The 22,993-nt window shown below is 37.7% G+C and overlaps 1 protein-coding gene across 1 annotated transcript in view; it reads right to left on the bottom strand.

The window, feature by feature from the left end:
• LOC129092007 (VPS10 domain-containing receptor SorCS1-like) overlaps positions 1-15,452 on the bottom strand; it is a 41,086-nt gene extending 25,634 nt beyond the window's left edge. Inside the window, exons 1-2 of the mRNA XM_054599750.1 lie at positions 14,760-15,452; positions 1,566-1,633 (exon numbers count right to left, since the gene is read on the bottom strand). Of these exons, the coding sequence (XP_054455725.1) occupies positions 1,566-1,633; positions 14,760-15,452 (761 nt within the window). The remainder of the gene's footprint in view (positions 1-1,565; positions 1,634-14,759) is intronic.
• Positions 15,453-22,993: the final 7,541 nt, after the last annotated feature.

Below are 22,993 nucleotides of genomic sequence, written 5' to 3'. Positions count from 1 at the left end.
GGTGGAGAGTTAAGGAGAATGGTGAAGCACCTACTAGTTAAGATGCTGATGGTATCATTAAGCATATCAGGCAAGCAGAAAATTGAAACAGCAGAAATCATGAAGCAATTTGTAAGATGAATGAAGATTATTTTAATTATCAAAATAAACAAGAATATCCTGTGTGCAAGGGGATGAAGTATTACTATCATTATTGTTATTGATGCTTTGGGGTGAAAATGTAATTTCATGTTTGTGATTTTTATCTTTTAAAATTCACATTGAGGACATATTTGCCTGTTGGCTGAAGAAAAGCTTTGAATGTTTTGAATGAAGACAGAAATATACAAAATAATATGAATTGCCCTCTTAAAGTGGCACCACTGTGCTGACTTCATTTTAACAGATGCCGGTCCCAGATGATTTGTGACATTTCAGAAATAAGCAGCCTTGAAATGCTTTATACTGAATTAAATTCAATTTAAAAAGAATGTGTGGATTCCTGGATTTTTACATTTTTAAGAGATATTTTGTTTTCAGTAGAAAGTGTGAAATATGTCATTACAAATTATTTAACTTTTGTCTATTGACGAAACTGGCCTTATTTCTTTGTCCCATGAAACCCAATGCTGTATGTGTCAAAATAATAATAATGACTGCACAGTCAGCCCCATCTTTTCTTTTATTATGACCTTATCAAAACCCAATATGTAGAAAAGTATTTTAGTGGCAACTCGTTCTTTTTTTTTTTTTTTTTTTGATTAAACCTGCAATTTTCTGGGACATATCATGACCTTTTGAGTTTTTATAGCAAACTTGTTAGCAAACACTTGCTTATTTATATATCATGCAATTATGGAGCAACATTATTATTTGTTTAGAGTCATGTCATGAATACAAAACCAATATTTTCTCCTTTGGCTCAGTTTTTGGTCTCTACCAACCCCTGAGGGAAATATATCTGGCTCTTTAGCTGTTAAATGCTCCATATGTTCCCCGGCTAGTTGCTACCTGTCTCTGTCTGGTGCTAAACAGATAGGATACAGTGAGTTTGAGCGCTTTTTCACTAAAAACAGCTGCCTACTGCGGCCGAGACTGACGCTATGAGAGCAGTCTGAGTAAAACAAACCTATAAAGTTGCGGACCAGACAGCTTAACAATAAGGTTAAACTAGTATCGTATTGTCTTTTGATATGTCGTTATTGCAAAAAATATTCATTATAGCTGTTTTATTGAAGGTAAACCAAATAGACAAATCAATGTATGTAAAGTTATCTTTCACAGAGTATTGACATAAAATTGGTGTTTAATTAGACAACTGTGAGGTTTAAACTTCTGTTAGAATTATTATAAATAAACTGTTACAAAACTCAATAAACAGAAATCAATATAAACCTTTGGGGAATTTATTGATATTTTAAAAGCGCTTTAAATATCAATAACATATACAAAGCATATACAAAGCATTGCATTTAACCATGTTTTAAAGGTCGCTGAGAACAAAAAGATGTCATGTGTCCTTTTCTGTGGTGGATTTCTCAAACAATCAGTTTGAAATCATGCAATAACCAGACAGAAGATCTTACCTCCATAAAGAACTCTCTGTTACTCTGCCAGAGTTGAAGTCATAGTACTTTGTCAACATGAGGATCACCTAAGAAACAGATCAAACAGATTACTAGCTTTGAAGGAGTGGTATCATCAGTTTTGTGAACAGCAAAGTGTCACATTGTGAAACAACAGCCGATTCATCCATGCACATGTCTTTTATGCTTCCTGACAGAGGCAGCTTTATTAAAAACAAAACAAAACTGTCATGGCATGTCAACCCATTCCTTTTATGTCGTAATGCTATATACTTTGTTTATATTCTCTGGGGAAAAGCTAGCCACATATGCATGTTATAATGGTTTCTAAGACCCGGCAGACTACCAGCAAATGCTACCACTGGTAAAACTATGACTAAATGAATAAATAATATAATACATTCCAGGAGCAGAGAGACAGACCTCGTAAATATCATGGACTTCTTTTTTGCAGAGGATCATAAAAAGTGTCATAGTCGTATGTGGTTTACAATAAACAGGCCTTTACTTAATACATAACACATAAAAAGCTGTAGATGTCTTGTAAATTACCCCAGATATTAATAAATTGGCCCACTGTTGACATTTCTATTTGCCTCTGTTTCATTTTTCTTCAGCAAGTATCAGAACCTAAATCAAAGCCTGAGTGCTTGTATATACAAGTAACTATTGATGCATAAAGACATGTCTATGTACATTTTAATTTTAATTTTACTTTAATTTACTTATAAATAAATAATAATACGAGAAAATAATGCATATTTCTACAATAGCCACAAAATCTCAACAGTCTGTTTCACAAAAACTGTTGTTTCACATTGTGCCCTTCACCCTATACTTTAATCTGTAGCGCAGGGCCCCGCCTGCACTGTACCATCGTAAAATCCACAGATCATATTGCTCTCTGGGGGAGACTCTCTGGGCATCTTTTCATAGCTATCCTCTAATTATCGAGTGTTATGAGTGCTTGGGGTAACATTCTGTATTACGAGTAAGAACTCCATCATGTAAACAAGGAATTTGAACTTTTTAAAACCTTGCTTGGGCAGTTTGTAGAAATTCCAAATAGACAGTTATTTTCTTGTTTTTTTGTCATATTAAACAAGTCAATCAGCCTCATCTCTGTTAAATAAAAGCCTGTCCTTTCTTGAAGCTAACTGACAGACACAAACACTGTGCACACAGGAGGCACATCCAGGTCCCTTATATACAGTTGATTCTCAATTCTAAAAAAGATATCATCCCAGGATTTTTGAAGCTAAACTGGTCAATACCATCTGTTTACCAATTTACTTGGCAAACAAATCAATAAACGCAAATCAATAAACATAATTACCAAAGCCAATGAAATCAAAAGAAGCATCCTCTAATTTTGGGCTGGATGATACTCCTGTTATGTTATTATGGTTCTCAATTTCCCAGAGCCTAAGAAACCATCTTTTAATGTTTTGTTTTGTCCGATCAAACGTCCCAAAAAAATGAAACCTACATAAATCACAGAAAAGTAACAGATCCTCACGAATATGAAGCTGGAAACAAATGTTTTTTAATTGTTTCTTAATAATTCTCTGTTGATCAAATTTATGAAACTACAAAATGTTTCAGCTCCAACATGAACTATTCAGAAAATAAAGTCATTGTCCTGAATTGTCTTACATGTCCTTTTACCTTTATGCTTATTTATGTATTTTATCATACATACATGTGTCTGTACCGGCATGATATCTACATTTTTTATGTTGCGAATATTAAATAATTTACCACAAGTGTCTGAAGAACTTCTTGCTGTTAATGCAGTAATTTTAAACGTCACAGTTTTGCTTGTGTGGTATATTTTCAGGCCGTGTACAATCCAATAAAGGCCCCCAGTGCTCTTGTCGTATATGATATATAGGAAACAGTTGTGCGGGATACCAGGGGCCGAAGGGGCCAAAGGGCGAAGGGGCCAAAGGGCAAATGTATAAGAATATCGGAGCCCCATACAAGGTCTTGACTTCAGCCCAAATGTGAATAACATGTACACTATATAAGGAGGTGTAAGAGCTCGAAAGTCAGGGAACTCACAGATTCGACTCGAGACCTCCGGGCGCTCTAGACGTCCGTCATGACATGTGTTGCTTGTGTGTAATAAACTTTATTATACCAGCAAGAACAGTGTCCGCGGAGCATCCTTTCTCATCACTTCAACAGCACTGTCGCATGAAAGATACGACACTTGATTTCCTAACTATGTGCCCTCTTTGTGAATCAGCTGAATAGGAAAACTCTGACTCTGCTATGACTTTGTGCTGAATGTATGAAATCCTTTATATGAGCGCTAGTTCAGTGATAATCCATGTATCTTGTTAGAACTATGGTACCAAGTGTCCAGACTGGGTTGCAGAGATTAATGGTCTTCCAATAAAATGGCCTTTATACCTTCTAAAAGTCATACCCTCATGGACACTGTCATATGCAATAAAACAACCAGCAGCAGCAGTCTGAAAATTAGGATAAAATATATGCTCCATTCTCTATGGCAATTAACTTTATGCATTTGCTTGGGAAGGATCCAGGATTACAGTCAGATATAATTTGCATCCAACTTTGCTGGCTAGAAAAGTTTCCTGTGTTCTGAGGGATGTTGAAAGTGAAAGGTAAAGCCCCATGGCTGCAGTTAACGCATCAATACTGTGATACAATATTCACTTTGTAGATATTTCTGTGCGAAACAGGTGTTTGAAGTTCAGCATGTCACATAAACCATTAAATTGCTATTTGAAATCACTGGACGAAGGCTACTTCTTTTAATGCCTACACTATACACCGGATAATGGCAGAATTTACCCTCTGAATTTAAATAATGCCATTTGTATTAGCATATCTTTCCCTTTAAATTTTAAACAAAGGTGTCGCATTCGATGCCAGCTACCGTGTAGTGCACAGCCCATTAGACTGCAGTGGCACCAACATATCTTGAAACTGGATTACCTGACATCCAAGAGCAAGCAAATAGATTTTTCAACCTCTAATCCTTTGTAAATCTTAAACCTTGGAGGTAAATGGACTGGGATGAATTTGATCATTATGTAAGAATGAATGGAGGCTTAATGGTGACTTAAGGGCTTAGGGTGTAGAGATTACTTTTAAGAAATGAAGGTGTTGTATGAAGAGGAGAAGGGATGGGGTATCAAGAAAGCAGAAGGGGGGATTCTGTTATTGAAAGGTGAACACCTGAGACAAATGACAGGAGTCACAGAATAGGCATTACGATTCATTCCCAGTCCCACCAACCCGTTGATCCAGCCTCATCAGCTGTTGGAATTAAGTTGCCTCATCAATAAAACTGTCATCATATTCAGCCACTGCAATTAAACAGATGGATGATTCCATAAAAGCTATTGTTAAAGGAGTTAGTGACTGGAATATTAATAATAAAGACAAATATGACATATCAAAAGCTTGTCACGTTACACTTGACTATATTACTATATATATATATATATATATATATATATATATATATATAACTCCAATCAACCTAGGAATAAATTAATTAATTTAATAAACTGCAGATACAATTTAGTAAAGTAATAGTACAGTAAAAAACAGATGGCTCACTCTTTAGCTACTTTCATCATTGATTTCAGACATGGCGGTTGTTTTTTCTGGAGCAGAATTTAAGGATTGTGTGTGACACTTATGTTGTGTAAATTAACTGATAAATAAACTTGCGTACTTGATGATATTAGCGCCAGTATTTTAGCCTGTATTGGAGGCAGATACAAGTATAATCGTAACAACTTTACTCTAGCTATATGTAGCATTAAAGTCGCAGTGAGCCATAAGACCAAAACAATGAGATAAGATGTGCCAAAAAAACAACTCTGGAGGGGAACTGCAAAATTTGGTTGGTAATTATCTGTCGGTTCACCACCATGTAAGTAGTCCTGTCATCCACCGTTGTTATAAATAAAATTGATTTTAGCAGCTTTGAATATAAAGAAATGTATTCAACATATTTATAGGAGAGAGATCATTTTGTCTTATGCTGGTATTCAAATTTGTGATAACTGGTGACATAAAATGTCTCAACTAAGACAAGTTGAAGAGAGAAGGGTGAAAACACCTGCCAGGATATTAACACCAAAGAAGTGTTAACAATGTGACAACAAATGCTTTTCAAAGAATAAAAAAAGACACTTTAACAAGCAGATTCCCCAGGGGCCGTTATAGCAGTATGGAACTTCACTTTATAAAACCACCACATTAAACAATATCATTTAACACCTTTAATAAAGAACGAATTGTCTATTTATATGACAGTGTTTATGGCCCTGCAACTCATTCCGCAGCAACAAAAGCCTGGCAGAAAGCACATCCTCATATACTTCAATACCACCTCAGTGAGACATGTAATGTACAGAGGCTTTTGTCTGCCACTTCAAATTATATCACTTCATTAACAAAGGCAACATTTCCTCAAAGACCAGATGTTGTGTTGAAGCTAGGTTGTTTGAAGTCAAAGCTGATGGCTCTCACATGGATAGCAGGTCACTGCAGTCATGAATTATAAAGTGACTTCACAATATGACTTTGCACAAAAAAAAACTATTGGTGTCCCAATAAAACCTGATACTCAAATACAAAGAGGAGTAAAATCAAAGTGAATTAAACATCTTCTGTCCTTGCATTAAAGGACTTGAAGGGTATTAATATGACTGGATTTTTTTAGAACATGTCGCTCTTGAGTATTACAGTTCAGCTATAATGTGACTGATGGCAACATACTGTTAGCTTGGCAGACGGTAATACTATTGATCCGTGGACATCAAATAACCAGCCTTTTAAATTGATAGAGAACAGATACTTACAGCTACGGCTTTCAAGCAGAACAGAAATTGTCTGACTCGTGTCGAGACAACAGCCCTGTGTGGGAAGTAGCAGCTTGGTTGACAAGTCATCTGAAACGGCTTCCCTTCTGGCTTCTACTCTCGCATCATTTGCTACTTCACCATAAATGAAAGTCAAGGCTAGTTCAGCAGCTAGTCTACGGCAGCCTGCTGAGCTTGGAAGCTTCAGTGTGCACGAGGAGGGGGTCTGATCAATGCAGTCGAGATTAGCTTTTTTTTTTCCAATCCAACCAAAAAGTTTGCATTTTTTTCCCAGACTACTCTTAACTCTGCAGCACTCCGTTTGAAAGTGTTGAGTGCAATGGTAGAAGATTAGTTGCATGTTGACAAACTAAAAGCTCCCTGGACTCTTTAATAAATTACATTTTCTCTGACATAAATAAAAGTAAAACAGCTGATTAGATAAATATGCTGGTGAAGAATTTCTCTCACCCATATGCCTCCTTATAGGCTTACCAACAGTGTTTGAAACCTCCTGTTTTTGCATCACTATAAATCCAAAAAGGAACCTCCAGCGTGTAAATCAAAGTTAGGTGTTTTGAATATGAGGGTTTTCTTATAACAGCCAGATGGTGTAACTCATACTGTATGAATGAGTAATGCAGGCGGCCACTGTAAAATGAAAGAGCCCTGAAACACAAAATGAGGTGGTGACTGAGCAATGGCCAAAAGCAGAGGATTGACAACGACAGCAACCCAGAGTGTTTCTGATTCACAGATGGAGCACTGAGGCTCTGACTGAATTGGTTATAATTCAAACACACTGACCAGACGAGGTCTTGAAATTAAATTTCGAAAAATATAGCTGTAATTTTCATTTGGAAAACAGTGAAAACAGACAGAGCACATCCAAAAAGTAGGGTATGCAAACACAAAGAAGTACAAACACAGAGACAAAATAAATAAATGAATTAAATGTAAGATTTCATCATGCATTGTTACAGCCAAATTAACTTCATCCTGGTCTTTTTAATTTTGGGGAATTTCTGCTCTATTATAAGGCAACACGCAACAGAGAAGAAAAGAAAGCAGAGGGGGAGGGAGGCATGTTTATCCATGCGATGTAGGCAATGCAGTGTTCCTGGAATTTGTGAGGAAAAATTAATTATTTGTCTTTGGTTGTGTTGTTTGCTTACAATTTCTTATCAATATGCATTTAATGAATGTATCTACGTTTCTATGATGTTCACTCCCTGAAACAATGCTATAGAAACCCTCCCCCCCTCAGCAGCCTGTGCATTACGGCCACCCCGGAGAGAGGGGAGCTGGTGGGCTTCTTCTACTGACAGCAGCGCCCACAGGGTTGTCTGAGCACGTCAACATGCTATATGCAGGGAGCTATATGCATCACAGTGTCCAGGTTTTTGGTGATGTTATGCTGAGGAGGCAGAATCCATGTGGGGTAGGTAGGTGAGATAAAATGGTGAAAAAGGTGTTTAGGACTAAATTGAATTAACATTGATCATATTAAGTCTACTGTTCCCCTCCCTAAGGTACAATATGGAGAGCCAGGGCTGAACGGGTATGACTACTGACACAATGAACACAGACTTAACTAAAATTGTTGCTGTAGCAGGGAAAGCGTTCTATAAATACTCTATATATTACTATATTTTCATTGATAACAGTATACTGTGTATTTAACAGATACACAGTCAAATACATAAATGTTTTTTTAAAGAATGGAGTGTTGTTTGAGCAAACATGGTTTATAATCATATTACTAACTCAAAGAGAACCAAAGGGCTGCCATTCAAATTAAATATTTATAAGTGTGGTTTCTGATTTTGCTCTGGTGCATTAAGGTTCAGAACACTTTTATGAATTTATATATATATATATATATATATATATATATACACACACACACACACACACAATATACTGGGTGTATCTATATATACACACAGTTTATATTGTGTTATTGGTGATAATTGACCTTGGTTAACTCTGAAGACCACTTTTAATTAAAAATGATTAAAAATCCCTAAAAATAACATATAAAAGTCATGCTGTAATTTGGTATCTAAAACTTTTGACATTTTTGCAAGACTTGCATTTATCGACAACTGGATAGTGAGCGCTTCTGATCTGGAAACTGCCCATATCGTTTTTTTATTGTCACTTTACCTAGGGAAGCCTACATCCTCTGAATGCTCTATCTAGGTCCCTAGGTCGTGGAAGTTCACAGTTACGTCAAGTTTAAAAACTCCACTCGGACGTCATGTTTCTATCACTGCATATCAAACCTGGAGCCGATAGATACCCATGTCTACTGCAAAAAAGGTTTCAAGTACACAAAAACGGCCATTCAGCAGAGAAAGATTATGAGGCTCCCTTTTTCACTAGAAATGGAAACTCACACAGATTAAAAGCCATAACTACTGAAAAGCAAGCTGAAGTTAGAGGCCAGTGAGATGCATACAAAGGCTCTAAATCACCAACTTGATTATTTTAGGACAAAAACTCCCAAGAAATGTCCTGGATGCTGTAGGGATCTCCATCGTCTTTGACCCCAACATGGAAGAAGAAGAAAAGGTAGAGGAGGATGTTGTACACTTCAAACCGACAACTTCATGCTTCTGAACACAATTAGGACACAAGTCCCTTTTATTTGGTAATCTATCACCTGCAATATAATAAATAATACAGTGTGCTGCCTGTAGCGCTTCTGTAGAGAATTTTAAGTGATTAACATTAAATGCATGGCATTTAAAATGTAAGCTGGATAGAGTGGAAAACAAAATAGGACAGATGTGTTCAAGGTTGTGAGGGAGTGGAGCATATCCCATCATGCACTGGGTATTACCCAGGACAGTTTGACAATCTCACAAGGCTAACACAGAATGACAAACACATTCACACCTACAGGCAATTTAGACTTTCTGATTCAACTTACTTGCATGTGGTTGGACTTTTAGAGGACAATAAAGCACCTGAATAAAAGCCAAACATGCCAACCAGTGCTATAACTTTTACAAAAAAATAGAGTTTGGATGGATGTTAACTAACATTTCATTGATTCAAATTGATTTAAAACCGACCGAAATAGCCTAATCCTAAAATATGTTGTAGATTTAATATTGTTCTGCTTATTTGCAATGAAAAAAACAATCTGTTGGATTGGTTGCTGTTAGATGTTCAGTTTGAAGGGGATCACAACACCTGATTAAAAGTATAATATGTAATTCAAAATGTGCCTCTCCTCTCAGGCTCAACAAGCAAAAAAGAGAGCTAGAGATAGAGGGAGTGCAGCGGCACTCGAGCGAGTTCGAGAGTAAATGAAGAGAGGGACAGGCGTTAGTGTTAACAAGCCGTGTATCAGAAGAATTAAACGTTATTTTCACAGCACAAATAAACAAATCCACATCTCCTGACAATCCTGTGGGAAGGTGCTGGATTTTGAATGAATGCAGCCCAAGGCATCTTTGACCCTACGTGGTTTCAAAGATGTATTAGATGGTTTGATGTCATGATTATAGACTAAGCACAGCATGATAGTTTTTTACATGTTGTGTTAGCAACAACTGATAGGGCGACAGGTCATGCAGTGTTACAGCAGCAGACAGAGCATTTTACGAACACATATAGATAGAGATGCAATTATAGATAGAGAATTTTGTATATGAAGAAATCAATACATATTGAACATTTGCATTTTAGCTAAAATCTTACTATTTAAAACAAACTACATTAAAAATCAGTGGCGAAATGTCAGGGCCTTCAAGGTATTCAGAGAAGGCCCTAGAATCCTCAGATTCAAAAAAATATAAAAACATATGATTAATTATATTAATAAAATAAAATAAAATGTAAAATTACGCCGACTTGTTCCTGTTGTTTTCCGTCCATGCTTTGTTCATTCGAGTGGTTTAATGTTGGAAAAAAAATGCAACCAATCAGATATTTTTCTCTACGTGTCTCTGGGTAGAATATCCTCTATTTCTTTGATAGAATGCCCTGACAATTGAACGTAATGAGAGCATACGTTTGGATTGACAATTTGATCAACTAATCATATTTGGATTTGTAGCCAATGGGCATATTCTCTCAGAATTTTCCCAGTTCCAGGGTATTCTAGAAGACCCTCTCACGAAACCTAGCTTAGTGCTAATTGTTTTCGTAGTAATTTGCCTCTGCACTATACTTTTGCTCTGGTTTATGCTTTAAGATGCTTGTTTAAGAAAGGAGATGCACTTATGACTTCTGGTAACTAGTAGTTCTCTTGAATACCTATGTTGAATACACTTAAGTCGCTTTGGATAAAAGCGTCTGCTAAATGACTGTAATGTAATGTAATGTAATGTAATGTAATGTAATTAGCGATTGATAGCCAACTCTGAAAATGGCAACAGGTGGAGATAACATTCACGCAGCCAGTGGAGATGATATTATCGCCAATTTCTTATCAGTGCCCTTTTCAAGACGATAACTAGAACAACATCATTTTTGAAGATGGAGCAGTAACATTGTGTTTTGCATATAACATAAACGCGGCCAGGGACGACCATATTTCTAGTTAGTATTATTTTTATTTGTAGGGAGGTATAGAAGGGCCCGTTCTGATAGTTACGATTCGCCACTGTTAAAAATACTCCATGAGAGTTATGTGACCGTGCAGGTGTGAGACCGTGTATGCAGAAGTGTTTTGATTGTTAAGGTGGTTGCAAAGATATGTGTGTTTGGGAAGTAATGAACATACGACTGCGTGAATGAGAATTGGACAATACGGAACGAGTTGGGAGAGAGTTTGTACCATGATGTTTTGAGATTACTTTGCTGTTGTGAAAACAGCCCCCATGTACTTCAAGCCATTCCTCAGATTTCTTATTCTCTGATCACCATGGAGCCAGGCAAGAGGAACACAGTTTTCTTTAAGAATTCAAGGTAACATGGGCGGAGTACCATTCAAGGCTATGCAGGATTGATGCCACAATAGAGTTCTGAATAAAGCAAATACATTTTCTAAGTAATACTGAAGGCTTACTATATTATACATTTCTATCACCATGTATTTCATTTTAGTCAAATGCTTGAAGCATGCTGGTTAATTGCTTAAATGATAAATGACTTGATTAAATAGTGCAATAATAATTATTTGCTTATAAATAAGTTAAATTGTTCAAATGATTGTTCAAATTCTTTTGGTATTAAAATGTTGTTTGTGACAGACAGGTTGTGTCTCTCATGTATTAGCATACATTCAGGTCTGTTTGCCTGTCCAGGTTGCCTGCGGGCTGCCATCGTTGTTTTGATTGGGAAACAGGGATGCAACTTGGGAAACAAGTGTAAAAGACCTCTATGACCAAAAGTATACTTGAAAAAGCACAAACTCTGGCTAGTGATGGACAATAACCACATGAATCATTGTGGTAGCAGTACTGGACTGATCAAAATGTTTCCTGGTTTTCATGTTGATTGAAAAGCTGAAATGACACTGCAGTTATCAAACTGTGATAATTGGACAACAGTAACATCCAACAACTAGGCTTCAGCAGACAATGACAAAATAATATCTGGAATTTGACAGGAAAATGAAATATCATAGTCAATAACAAGCTCAGACATTGTGTTTCACAAACTGTATGTACTAAACCAAATACCAGATTTCCCAATTTCAACTTTGCAACAAACACATTTTAGTAGACTGCACTATTTAGGTAACCATCAGATGTTTGGATTTTCTAGTTCAAGTGTGAAAACTGTAGACTAAGCACAGCTTTAGTCTTCTCACATGTAGACAACATGTGAGAAGTGCCTGAAGCGTCAAAACATGGCATCACTTTCCCACACAAACTGAGTCCAATTAACAAGCCGAAGGGGATATTACATGTTTGAACGCTGCAAGCATTCACCAGCCCCTTCACACTATCTTTGTATTAGTTGGCCAATGTACCCACATTTCACAAATTGTCTCCCTCTCTTTATTCGACATGTAAGATAAGGTTGCTTATTGATGTGTGACTATGTGCCAAACCTTTTTCAATTCTTGTCTTACATTCAGGGAAGCTGATTGCAGCAATTATGACTGAACTGTATCTGTTAATAAGTTAAACAACAACCTTTAACTTGGAAAGGGACATTGGCCACTTTTAAAATAGATTATTTTAAGCAGATTTCTAAAGAGTACACCATTCTGTGAGCTTTCTTGGTGACCTTCTGGCCTGTACCTACACAGAGAGAGAGGGTTGTGCACGTCACAGAAGTGGGAACACACACACATTATTACACCTTAGACAATCTCAGGATGAAATTCGTTGTCATTGAGTGGGAAATTGATCAGAGAAGGAATAGAAAGTTCCTCATCTAACTGTGAAAAAGATAATGCCAAATCCAGGCGAGTGTTGTATCGTATAATTGATTCTTATACAATACCCCCAGGGTACTACACCTCTTAGTGTCTCAGTTGTTTCTCTATTTGTGTACACTAAAACAAAAAATAAATAGTATGTTAATTAGTACCATTTAGAGGTGCTGCAAGGCAAATTCTGTGACTTTTGGACAGAGTGAGGCAAGCTGTTTTCCCCATGCCTCCAGTCTTATGCTAAGCTAATCGGCTGCTAGCTTCATTTTATTATTAACTGACATGAGAGGTAGGAAAGCCAATAACTATAAGTCTCAAAATGTTAAACTATTCCTTTAAGGCAATAGTATGAAAAAAACACAACTTGATGAGACTATTCTTTTTACCATTTATTTGAATCTGTTTTACAAATTACCAGTCAAATTTGATATAATTATAAAGCATTCAGACAAATGTTTTCAGGTTCTGTTCTGTTGGGCGGCATTAGCATTGGGTTGGTCTTGCTGAATATGTTTTAAATTATTCATAGATGACTGGGACTTGGCCTTGTGCTCCTTTCAGTCTACACACTGCCCTTAGATGATGTCATCATTACGTCAATTTCCACAGCTACACTGATGACACACACATATATCTGAAGAGCCAAATTATACAACTGGCTCACAGCCTGTCTGCATTTAATAAATAGATGATTTATTAATCCCTAAAATTTAATGAAAGATACTCAAGACATAAATACTTTTGCTATGCCCTGAGGCCAAAGGAGATGCACCGAGCAAGAATCTTGGATATCTGGTTCCCCACATCAAGCCTCGGCCTGCCGCCTTTAGTATTAAATCACACCTCTGAATCAGCTTCTTTCATCTCAGAAAATTTGCCAAGGTGCAATTTAAGCCAGCAAGATGTCAAAAAGCTAATTCATGCCTACATCTCAAACAGGCTATAGTACAACACATTTCACTGGTTTTACTGAAAAGTCTATTTAGGAACTACAAATAATTCATACTCCGCTGCTTGACTCCTGATCCAAACAAGAAAAAGAGAGCATGTGAGTGTTTTTTGGCTGAACTGTGCATGGCTCCAGTTATCTTTTAGAATTTAAAGTACCTTTGCTTGTAGGGCTACATATAGTAAAGCTCTCGGCTTATATGGAAGACTTCTTGTCTTTTGTTTTAGAGTGCTTCAGTTTAGCTCACATCCTTCCAATGTGTTTTGCTAAGACTTTCAGAACCAAATATAAGACAATAGGACATTCCAATTACGTAGAGCTTAAAACACATCTATTTTGTTGGCTTTCAATTTGTCTTTTATCTCTCTTTGTATCTATATTTCATATTTGACAATATTACTACGATTCTATTTGGACCCTTTTGCTCCGGATTTCTCTTTATTCTATAGAGCACCTTAAGTTACATTATTTGTGTAAATGTGTAATCATTTTTAACCTGTACAATGACTTTCAATTTCAGCCTTCAGTATGTGTGTTCAGTGAGCTGTATAGTTACTTTTATTAGCATCACGCATCTCTCTCTATTTTTGAGCAAGGCGGTTAATGCTCTAGCAAGAAGACAGGTGCCTGGAAAGGTTTATTGATCACGAAATATATGACTTTAGCTAAAAAAAAAAAAAAAAAACTGTGATAGAGAGAAAAAAGCAACACAACTCTATGTATAACATTAAAGTTGTATTATTTTGGGCTTATTTTTTCCCTTTAAACTTCAGCCTACAAGCCAAGCTAATTAATCATTAAGCAATAGTATAGATGGTCTGAGAGAGTAAGAGAGAGAATAAAGAGACTGAGTCCCTTAAACTCTGCATCCTCTCAGCAGTCACACATTCACTCTCTACTGCGTCTAGTATGTTCCGTCATTCTCAGTCAATACTACTGCTTTAAATTACTCAAATTATTAATCATGCAACGTTTGTGATGGAACACGGACCACACTGCGTCAAAAGAGTGTCCGTGTGCGTAAAATCTCTTGCGCATTAACTACTTACACTGCTGTTTTGTCCGGACCAGTGCACCATCGCCTGGTTGTGAGCAGTGTCCCCGGTGAGTGCAAATGTCGAACTTGGGAGCTCAAACTCCTCCTGGTCCGAAAACGAAGCGTACTCCCCATCCTCATGGCTGAATTCCGACCAGGTCTCTGCGCTCCTCGCACTCCGTGCTCGTCTCCAGCTGGCCACATCGGCATCCTCATCGTTCAGGCCTACTGTCTCATCAACCCCATTCCCATTCCCATCGTTGGTATGTTGGACATCTCCGGTGCTGTTTTGGGTCGCGGTACTCTCACTGGGAGAAGAGGCAGCCGCGCGTTTCGGCACGGAAACTTTTGGCTGACCGTTCAACGCGTCCTTCTGGAGACAACTTGCGTTATTCCCCTGCACTTTGGACGAACTTTCTTCGCTCGTCGTTGATTCTGCAGCGTTGTGCGTTTCGTCTCCTCCGGCGGTGGGTTTGGCGCCCGGTGAACGATCCTTAATTCCAACAAATTCATGAGTTGGTGCCTCGCCAAAATGAGTGAAATCCAGCTCCGAGGGTCCGCGGGGAACAGCTTTAATGATCGGCTGCTGGCACGAGGGAATGCACCTTAGCTCCGCGTCTGTTCCGCCCAGGATGGAAGTTAGGGTGAAGAGCCAAATCCACTTAGAGAAAATGATAAAAAGGCAGTGACCGAGGCGCGTCTCCATTCTACGTTAATTCCGACGTAAAGGCGTGTTAAAAACATACCATTGTTTCACTCTTTTTTCAGCGTTTGGTCTGTCATCACCTGCCAAAGTGGAGTCCGTGAATGCACTGTGGGGAGCGGCGCGCACGGACAAGTGTTCCCAAGTACTGATGCAAACGATGCATCAGAGGAGGAGCTGGAGGCTGAATCCTGGACGAGAGGGGAGAGGGGCCAATACCTCGCATCCTCATCCCAACCAGCAGCTGGGCGTACTCTTAATTAAGTTATATTTCTGTGGAGGCAGTGGTCCCCTGGGGGTTTTCTTATTCTGTTTTTGATTAGCCGTGTGCCAGGTACTATTTAACAGTGCAATATTTGACTGGCTCATCATCCTATAGGTAATTATGCATTGGATTAAAACAATTTGAAAGGTATTCCGATGATGGGGTCTCTGGGGAAAAGTCTAGGGACATTATTGGGTCTGCGTCTGGTAGACATTGCGTGGAACTGTTCCTGACTTGGGCTTTAAGATACAATGAGGCTTTGCATTTTCCATTAGCAAATGCCTAGTTAATCAATTAACAGGATCGCCTGTGTTCCTTTTCAATTATGCCATGCAGGTAACGATTCTGTTGTGGCCAGCCTGCAAAATGGCTTGCATATTGTTTCACAAAAGGCTGCACTCCTGTATTATCCATTTGACACAGCTGAGTGGAGAGTGCATATTCCCCAAATGTTAGCCTCTGTTTTGGGTGCCCTTTTTCAGGTTAATGTAGAGGTGTCCAACATAGAATACTCAAAAGGATTCAAACAAAAGGTGAGTAGGTAATCATTTTCTCCATCAACACCTCTGGTCTCTGCTGTTGTATTTAAGCACAGAGGAGTATGCGGGTGCCATGGAAATAACTGAGAACCTATTATTGCCATGCAATGAGGACACCCTGGAATATAATGTTATATTTCTCAATACTTTGGGCTTTGTTCCAGTTGGCTAATGGTAAACCATTAGAAGAAGTAGAGCCTGTCCAAACCCTGTGATTCGATTCTATTTCTAGGCAACATTTAGTCAATAGCATGAGGATGCTGTTGACTGGTGACTGATGCCGAAGAGACTCCCTATATTGAGCTGTGTTCTCCCCATCGCTCTGAGCTGCGACGTGATCCTGTTCAACACACGGGTCAACTGCACAGAGACGTCTTTCATTGGCAGCCATTAGTGATGCAGTGAGCAAGAGCTGTCTCAATCTGTTTCAGTTAGCCCCCACCAGACAAGGGGAAACCAGTCTATAATGCAGATTGATGGCTGACTGAGAATTTCAATCATGAGGAACATTGGCTAAAAAGCTCAAGTCTTGACTGTAATGCAAACCTAATGCACAGTCAAACTATTACAATGAGGATGATGTCTGAAGGAAGTGATGCCTCTGAGTGTGGCACCTGTATGACTTTTTACATGCATTTTTAACTTGCCTTGGCTTTGTGTGGGATATATCTGCAATGGCATTGTGGAGTGATCATAATGGATTTTTACCTGACCTGCCTGCTGAGTTTAGACACGAATGGTTGAGCACATGCTGGGTTTGCGTGTGCCTCGTTTTTAGTACTTTGTTTTGTTTTGCTTGCAATATTTCGATGATTCAAACAATTTCCAAAAGATGGATGCATCTAACGGTTAGATGGATATCGATTAACTACTGATTATTTTCTTGATCAACCGATTCATTTTTGAAATGTCAGAAAATAATGAAAGAGGCCCATCATTATTTCCCAGGGACTACGGTGACATTTTCAAATCAGTTGCTTAATCTGAACAAAAGCCCAAAACCTATAGGTATTCAATTTTCAATGATCTAAATCAGTGAACAACAGTTTAGAGGCTAGAACTAAAGACTGTTTGGCATATGCTTCAAAAGTGACCTGAACAATGACTCAACAATCAAAATAGTTGCAGACTAATCTAGTTGTAGACTTAGCGTTTAACTTCTACTTCTGCTTTTATTTATAATGTAGACTTGTCTTTGAAGTCACAGTGGGAGGGTGAAGCTGTTTAAATGTTGTATCTAAAAAAATAATAAATAAAAATAGATTTTGCAAAGTCAAATGTTAAAATTAAAGCTAGGTAGGCATATGAAAGTACAAGCAGACTTTGGGAGCTGTGCTGTTAAAAATCAAACACCCACTAAGGATCTTTTTGAATTGTTTACAGACTCCAAATTTCACCGTGCAAGGTGACATATTACCGGACTGATGTCTTATAGCACATTTGTGTGCACAACATGGCAGCTGAGTGGAATCATTGTCTTTCGACAGACAGGATTGCTGGTTTGCCGCCTGTCACACAGACTGAATACAAACTGTGTTATGCTCCCTGAGCTCATACTTCAATGATGGAAACTTGTGAGCAGACAGTGAGAAAAGCACACAAAAAGACAGAGGCGACAGCGATCCATGTTGTTGGATTATTCTCCGATTTTTAATTAAACAGATTTCAGTGGAAAAAGAAAAGAGCATTGTAGAGCCCCTCTCTTAAATTAGACCTTTCCCACTCTGATGTCTGGTTTACCCTCACAACTGTTCAAATGACTGGTGCTCATAACAGTAATAAATAAGAGGAGCGAAGACACTCAGAACATTAGTCATGCAGAGTACATTGTCTCGCCCTTCTGCTCCAACTAAAAAGCTAACATCTGCCTGCAGTGCTGCATTGAATATAAGCAGCAATGTGTGTGTATATGACTTAAAGCCACACACAGTTGCCATAGTATAATGACCTCTCTTCTCAGCATTCAATAATAATCTACGCCCAATCGTCCTCATTCGTGAAAAAAAATATTAAGAAAGTGTGAAACTTCTGTGCATGTTTTTTGCTTTCTTGCAGATGTGTTACAGAACCACTCATGCCGAGATAGAAGGTGTTGAAGAAGCTCTAGACACCCGAGACATCCACTTCAATTAGTGCTTAACACCCCTCTGGGGCACCAGGAGGGAAAATCGTCTTTTCAAATAATGATTTCAATTACATTATCAAGAGATATGGTGAAAGGCAATACAGGCAGCAGGTTAAGTGCTCCGACCCCAGTGAAATGCTGCGGGTTCTCTCTATTTGAAACCACAAGTACTTTAGTCAATCGTTCTTATATGTGATATGAGGTTTACAGTTATATATGTTGTCACTGTATTAAAATGGTGAAGTGATACTTTGCTATTCACAGATCTGTACAGATACAAAGAAATATACCATATGCATACTTTCTGCTGCTGTCCATTTATGCTTATTGTATTATACAGTATACATGGCTTTAATTCATCAACTTCAGCTACTAAATATGCACTATGATCTTAAACCATCATTTTCTTAACACAGATTTATTAATCAGTGAGGTGGATTTTCCCATTGAAGTACCTCTTCACCATCACATTAATTCTCATTCTTCCATATTATTTGCAGAATTTGCCTCTGTGTAGCTCAGGACAACAGCAGCAGCAATCTCTCTGATTACAACTTTACATTAATCCACATTTAAAAGTGCAAATTCTTTACACAATTCCATAAAATTATAAGAAATGAATGTTTTTACAGCTACAGGGCATAGATTTCTCCTCATTTCAATCCTGCCAAGAAACCAAAATGGACTAATGTAAATTAGTGTGATAGCTTTGAGAGAATAATTGGCCTGACTTGTTTGTAAGATTAGAAGAAATGAAACTATAGCCCAGGGCACCAGGCTTTTTTTTTTTCATGAGCAAAATAATGGTTAGATTTAGCCATTATGTAAGTAGTTTCTGGACTGAAAATGGCTTTGAATGTACTTGTATGAATCTTTGCAGTAAAACAGTGAACTAGTAGGACTATGCAGTGTATAATATGCAATCTCAACTGATTAACATACATCTATGTTGATCATTTTATAGATGATGCACTTCCCTATTTTGCTAATACATTTTTCTTCCAAGATACTTTTTAGATCATATTAGAAGTTTTCACATAATGCATCCAACAGAGCCCTATACTTCTTTATTATGTTTTTTTTTAACCAACAAATATTATAGGTAATGCAGGCCCTAAAAGCACATGGCACTTAGGTAAAAATGTAGCATGTTCAATAACATATTCATTATTCACAGCGTCAGTGCTTGGATATTGAAAATGTGTTTACATTCACATCTGATAGCGTTGCCAACAAGCTAAAAATCCATTTAGACCTAAACTATACAATTTGCACACACTTACTAAGTTGTATTGCATCTGTTGTCGATCTCACAGAACTTGATATAATGGATCAGTCTACTGAATGGTTTTTTTGTGCACTGCCAAAAATGCAGAGAACATAATAAAAAGCCTGTTAAGTAAAATAACCTAGAATAAAGAACTCTTAAGTAAATGTAATATTTCCTAGTCTCCACTAAATGAAAATGTACTTCTTTAAAGCCACCAGACTTGAATAAAACAAATAAACCCATCATAGATGTTTGTGCCCATCTGTACTTTCAATTAGCCTAATATCTTGTTTCAATAGGAAAAGGGACGATTTTCAGAAATTAGAAGTTCTTAAAAAAAGTTTTTTTGTGGCCCTGTACATTACAGTTAGATGAGATGTTAGTGCTGATAGCTTTCTCAGTGAGTGTACAATGTTGTTTTACAAATGTAAGTGTTATTTGGTGCCACAACTAAAAGCTTCAGGGAAGTTATTTGTGAGAAGATGTTCAAGAAGTTAAAGTTTTCAGATAATGGCCCTATTCTTAGTTCTTTATAAAAATGGGCACCTAAGGAAATGATCGCGAGGTGATTCATCCCTTTATTAGATTAGTAAATTGGATTCCTCGCGGATGCCTTCAGTTGGTCAAAGGGAGCCCCGAGTGCAAAATGAAAAATAACCTATAGCTGGAGACACCCTGGCTGTAAACATTAATATCTGAGAGAAATATTGAAATATTGGCACAGATGGAAAAGGTTCTCCTGAAGTTGATTGTAATTAAAACTTTAAGAAGTCCATTGAGAACCACTTAAAAGCTCTGTGGTAGTGACAGAAGTCTGGGCACCCGCTGAAAATTTCCTCAGTAACGTGTTGTCTTTGTTTCTTCTTGACTGTCTCACTTCAGATACAATTACAGCAGTTTACAGCGATAGAGAGAAATCTTTGAAATATTAGGTAATAACCACAAATGTGAATATAATACATTAACTGGACTATAATTTGGAAAGTGTTCTTGGGGCATGTTTAAGAGATATGCAGGGAGAAACTCAGGAAGTCAAACAATCTTTCAGCAGACTCGTCACGGGAGTAACAGTTTTATATCCACTCGTCATTAGCTCACCGCAGCACAACCATGATTGTAATTATCAATTAAAAATAACCCCATTTAAACTGTCTGCTCAATTTGCAAATGACAGGTCATAAAACCCAATCTATCCATCTATCAACCCATTAATCAATCCATAATAACAGATAAGAACTGATGCAGTTTGCTGTAGTGAGGTGCTGAATAAGATCTGATTTTCACTTAAAGGAATACATTACAACTAGTGCCCCTAATTAACATGAAATGTACGTTAATGCCCAAAATTGCCATGCACTCTGCAGTGACACATAGAAGGGTTTTATGATCTCATGGCAACTTTGGGCAGGGCTACATTTGTCTGTGCCTTTCAAAACTGTAACAAATCATTGTTGAAAACTAAAATAAGTACCATGTTGTGGTAAGGGACATTTGTTAGGTCTGTGGTAAACACAAGGCTAAGAGTTTTGAACTTTTTGTTCTACAGCCAAATATGCCAGTAAATATCCCCACACATCAATTTTGAAGCTTAAAAACGCGGTTGCTAAGAGGCTAAATGAGACTAATAAACATACCTATGCCAAACACTAGTCCACCTTTAGCTTAGTGTTGGTGACATGAAGTCATGCCACAATGGTGTAGTATGTTAAAAGTCAACAATAGCTTCTTACTTCTGCCAATTGCATTAACTCTTCCAAAATCAAAAACAAATACTGTTCATTTGTGGAACAAAATGTGTATCATAAAGTCATGATCGTTTATTTGCCAAAGACTGTTTTTTCTGCAAAATCCAATAGAAAAATCCCATTAGCTTTTTTTTCGATGGAGTCTGTCCGATGACAACATCAAGGTTGGCATAAAAACATATGTCATCCCTGCAGCCCTATAAAACCCTGTGGTTAAGGTTCTAGGTTGGTATAATAAAGAAATAAAAAACCGCTGCAGCTTTATATTTACTGACCAGAGAGTGTTATCAATGTTCTAATATCACTCTGAGCCAGTGCTCGAAGTACTTGTACCTCTACATTTCACCCGTTGGCATACAATGACTTTTTCTTGAGCAGCAGCGATACACAATCATACGAATCATATAGCCATATGAACCATAAACAATGTGGAGAGGTTGGTTGAGAACGAAGGTGATGACGTTTTCTGAAACTGCTCTTTTGATTTACAGAATATCATTTAACAAACATGTTCAATGTTCAGATGAAGGTACAGTATAACTTGCTTAAAGCAATAATAAGTAAATAGGAATAAGTAGCAAGAGATTGCTGATACTGGCTGATACACACTCCAACATATGGATAGGGGGATCATTGGCACTTGTTTTTTTACACTTCAAAAAAGGGCACTTCAAGCACAGCTCTCAGCAAGAAAGCGAAGTAGCATAAATGATTTCTCTAAACCTGGCTTACACACCCTTTGGTAGCAGCTTAGCTTTGGCGGCAACATGCTGTTCTTATGTTTCTCCTTGTAAAACAGTCATCTTCTAGTCCCCTTTTCCCTGAACTTAATTAGTCATGGAGCGAAACGTATGAAAAAAAGAGAAGGTCATTTTTTGTTGTTTAGCATATGGATAGAAACTTCAGGACACAGAACACTAGCTTCACATGTTGACCAGTAAGCACTAATGAGGTCAGCACAGCCTTTCCTTACTGGTCTAAAGGCCATGGCAAACTTAAAAACACTAAAACACTGAACTTTGCACAATAACAAGGGAGCGAGAAGGTGTTGGGAACTCCCACACGGTACATCAGTAATTCACAAAGAGAAATATTTCATCCTGCAGAAGACCCCTCTTATTTTCAGGAATGTCATTTTTTGAGTCATATGAAGGAGCTGGAGAGAGACCTCCTTTCCAGGCATCAATTATTAACCAAAGCTTATATCACAACCTCATAGATCAAAACAGCAAGCTTGTAATATACTAGAGGGCATCTCATATATTTAGCGCTGCCAGAGAATCACTCCTAAGACAGAAAGGTTAGGCGTTTGAAATCCGATGCAAACTCACGAGTCTTTGTAATTTCCCTGACAGGTACACGATATGGCACAGGAACACTGTAGGGTATGTGAGTCTATCTTTGTACTTCTCCATCAGAGGCAAAGGATTTTGCACCACCACAGAATAGGGTTCCTGTGAAAATGAATATTTTATGATATTGCTACCAGGCTATGATTGGTAGCATAAGAGTAGATTTGCATTCCAAACTGCCTGTTGTGCAAAAAAAAAATCATCATTACCAACCTAAGTCCTAATGTACCCAGCAGTCCAAAAACATG

The sequence above is a fragment of the Anoplopoma fimbria genome, chromosome 6 (assembly GCF_027596085.1).
Source record: "Anoplopoma fimbria isolate UVic2021 breed Golden Eagle Sablefish chromosome 6, Afim_UVic_2022, whole genome shotgun sequence".
NCBI lineage: Eukaryota > Metazoa > Chordata > Actinopteri > Perciformes > Anoplopomatidae > Anoplopoma > Anoplopoma fimbria.
This window is presented reverse-complemented; position numbering and strand designations above follow the sequence as displayed.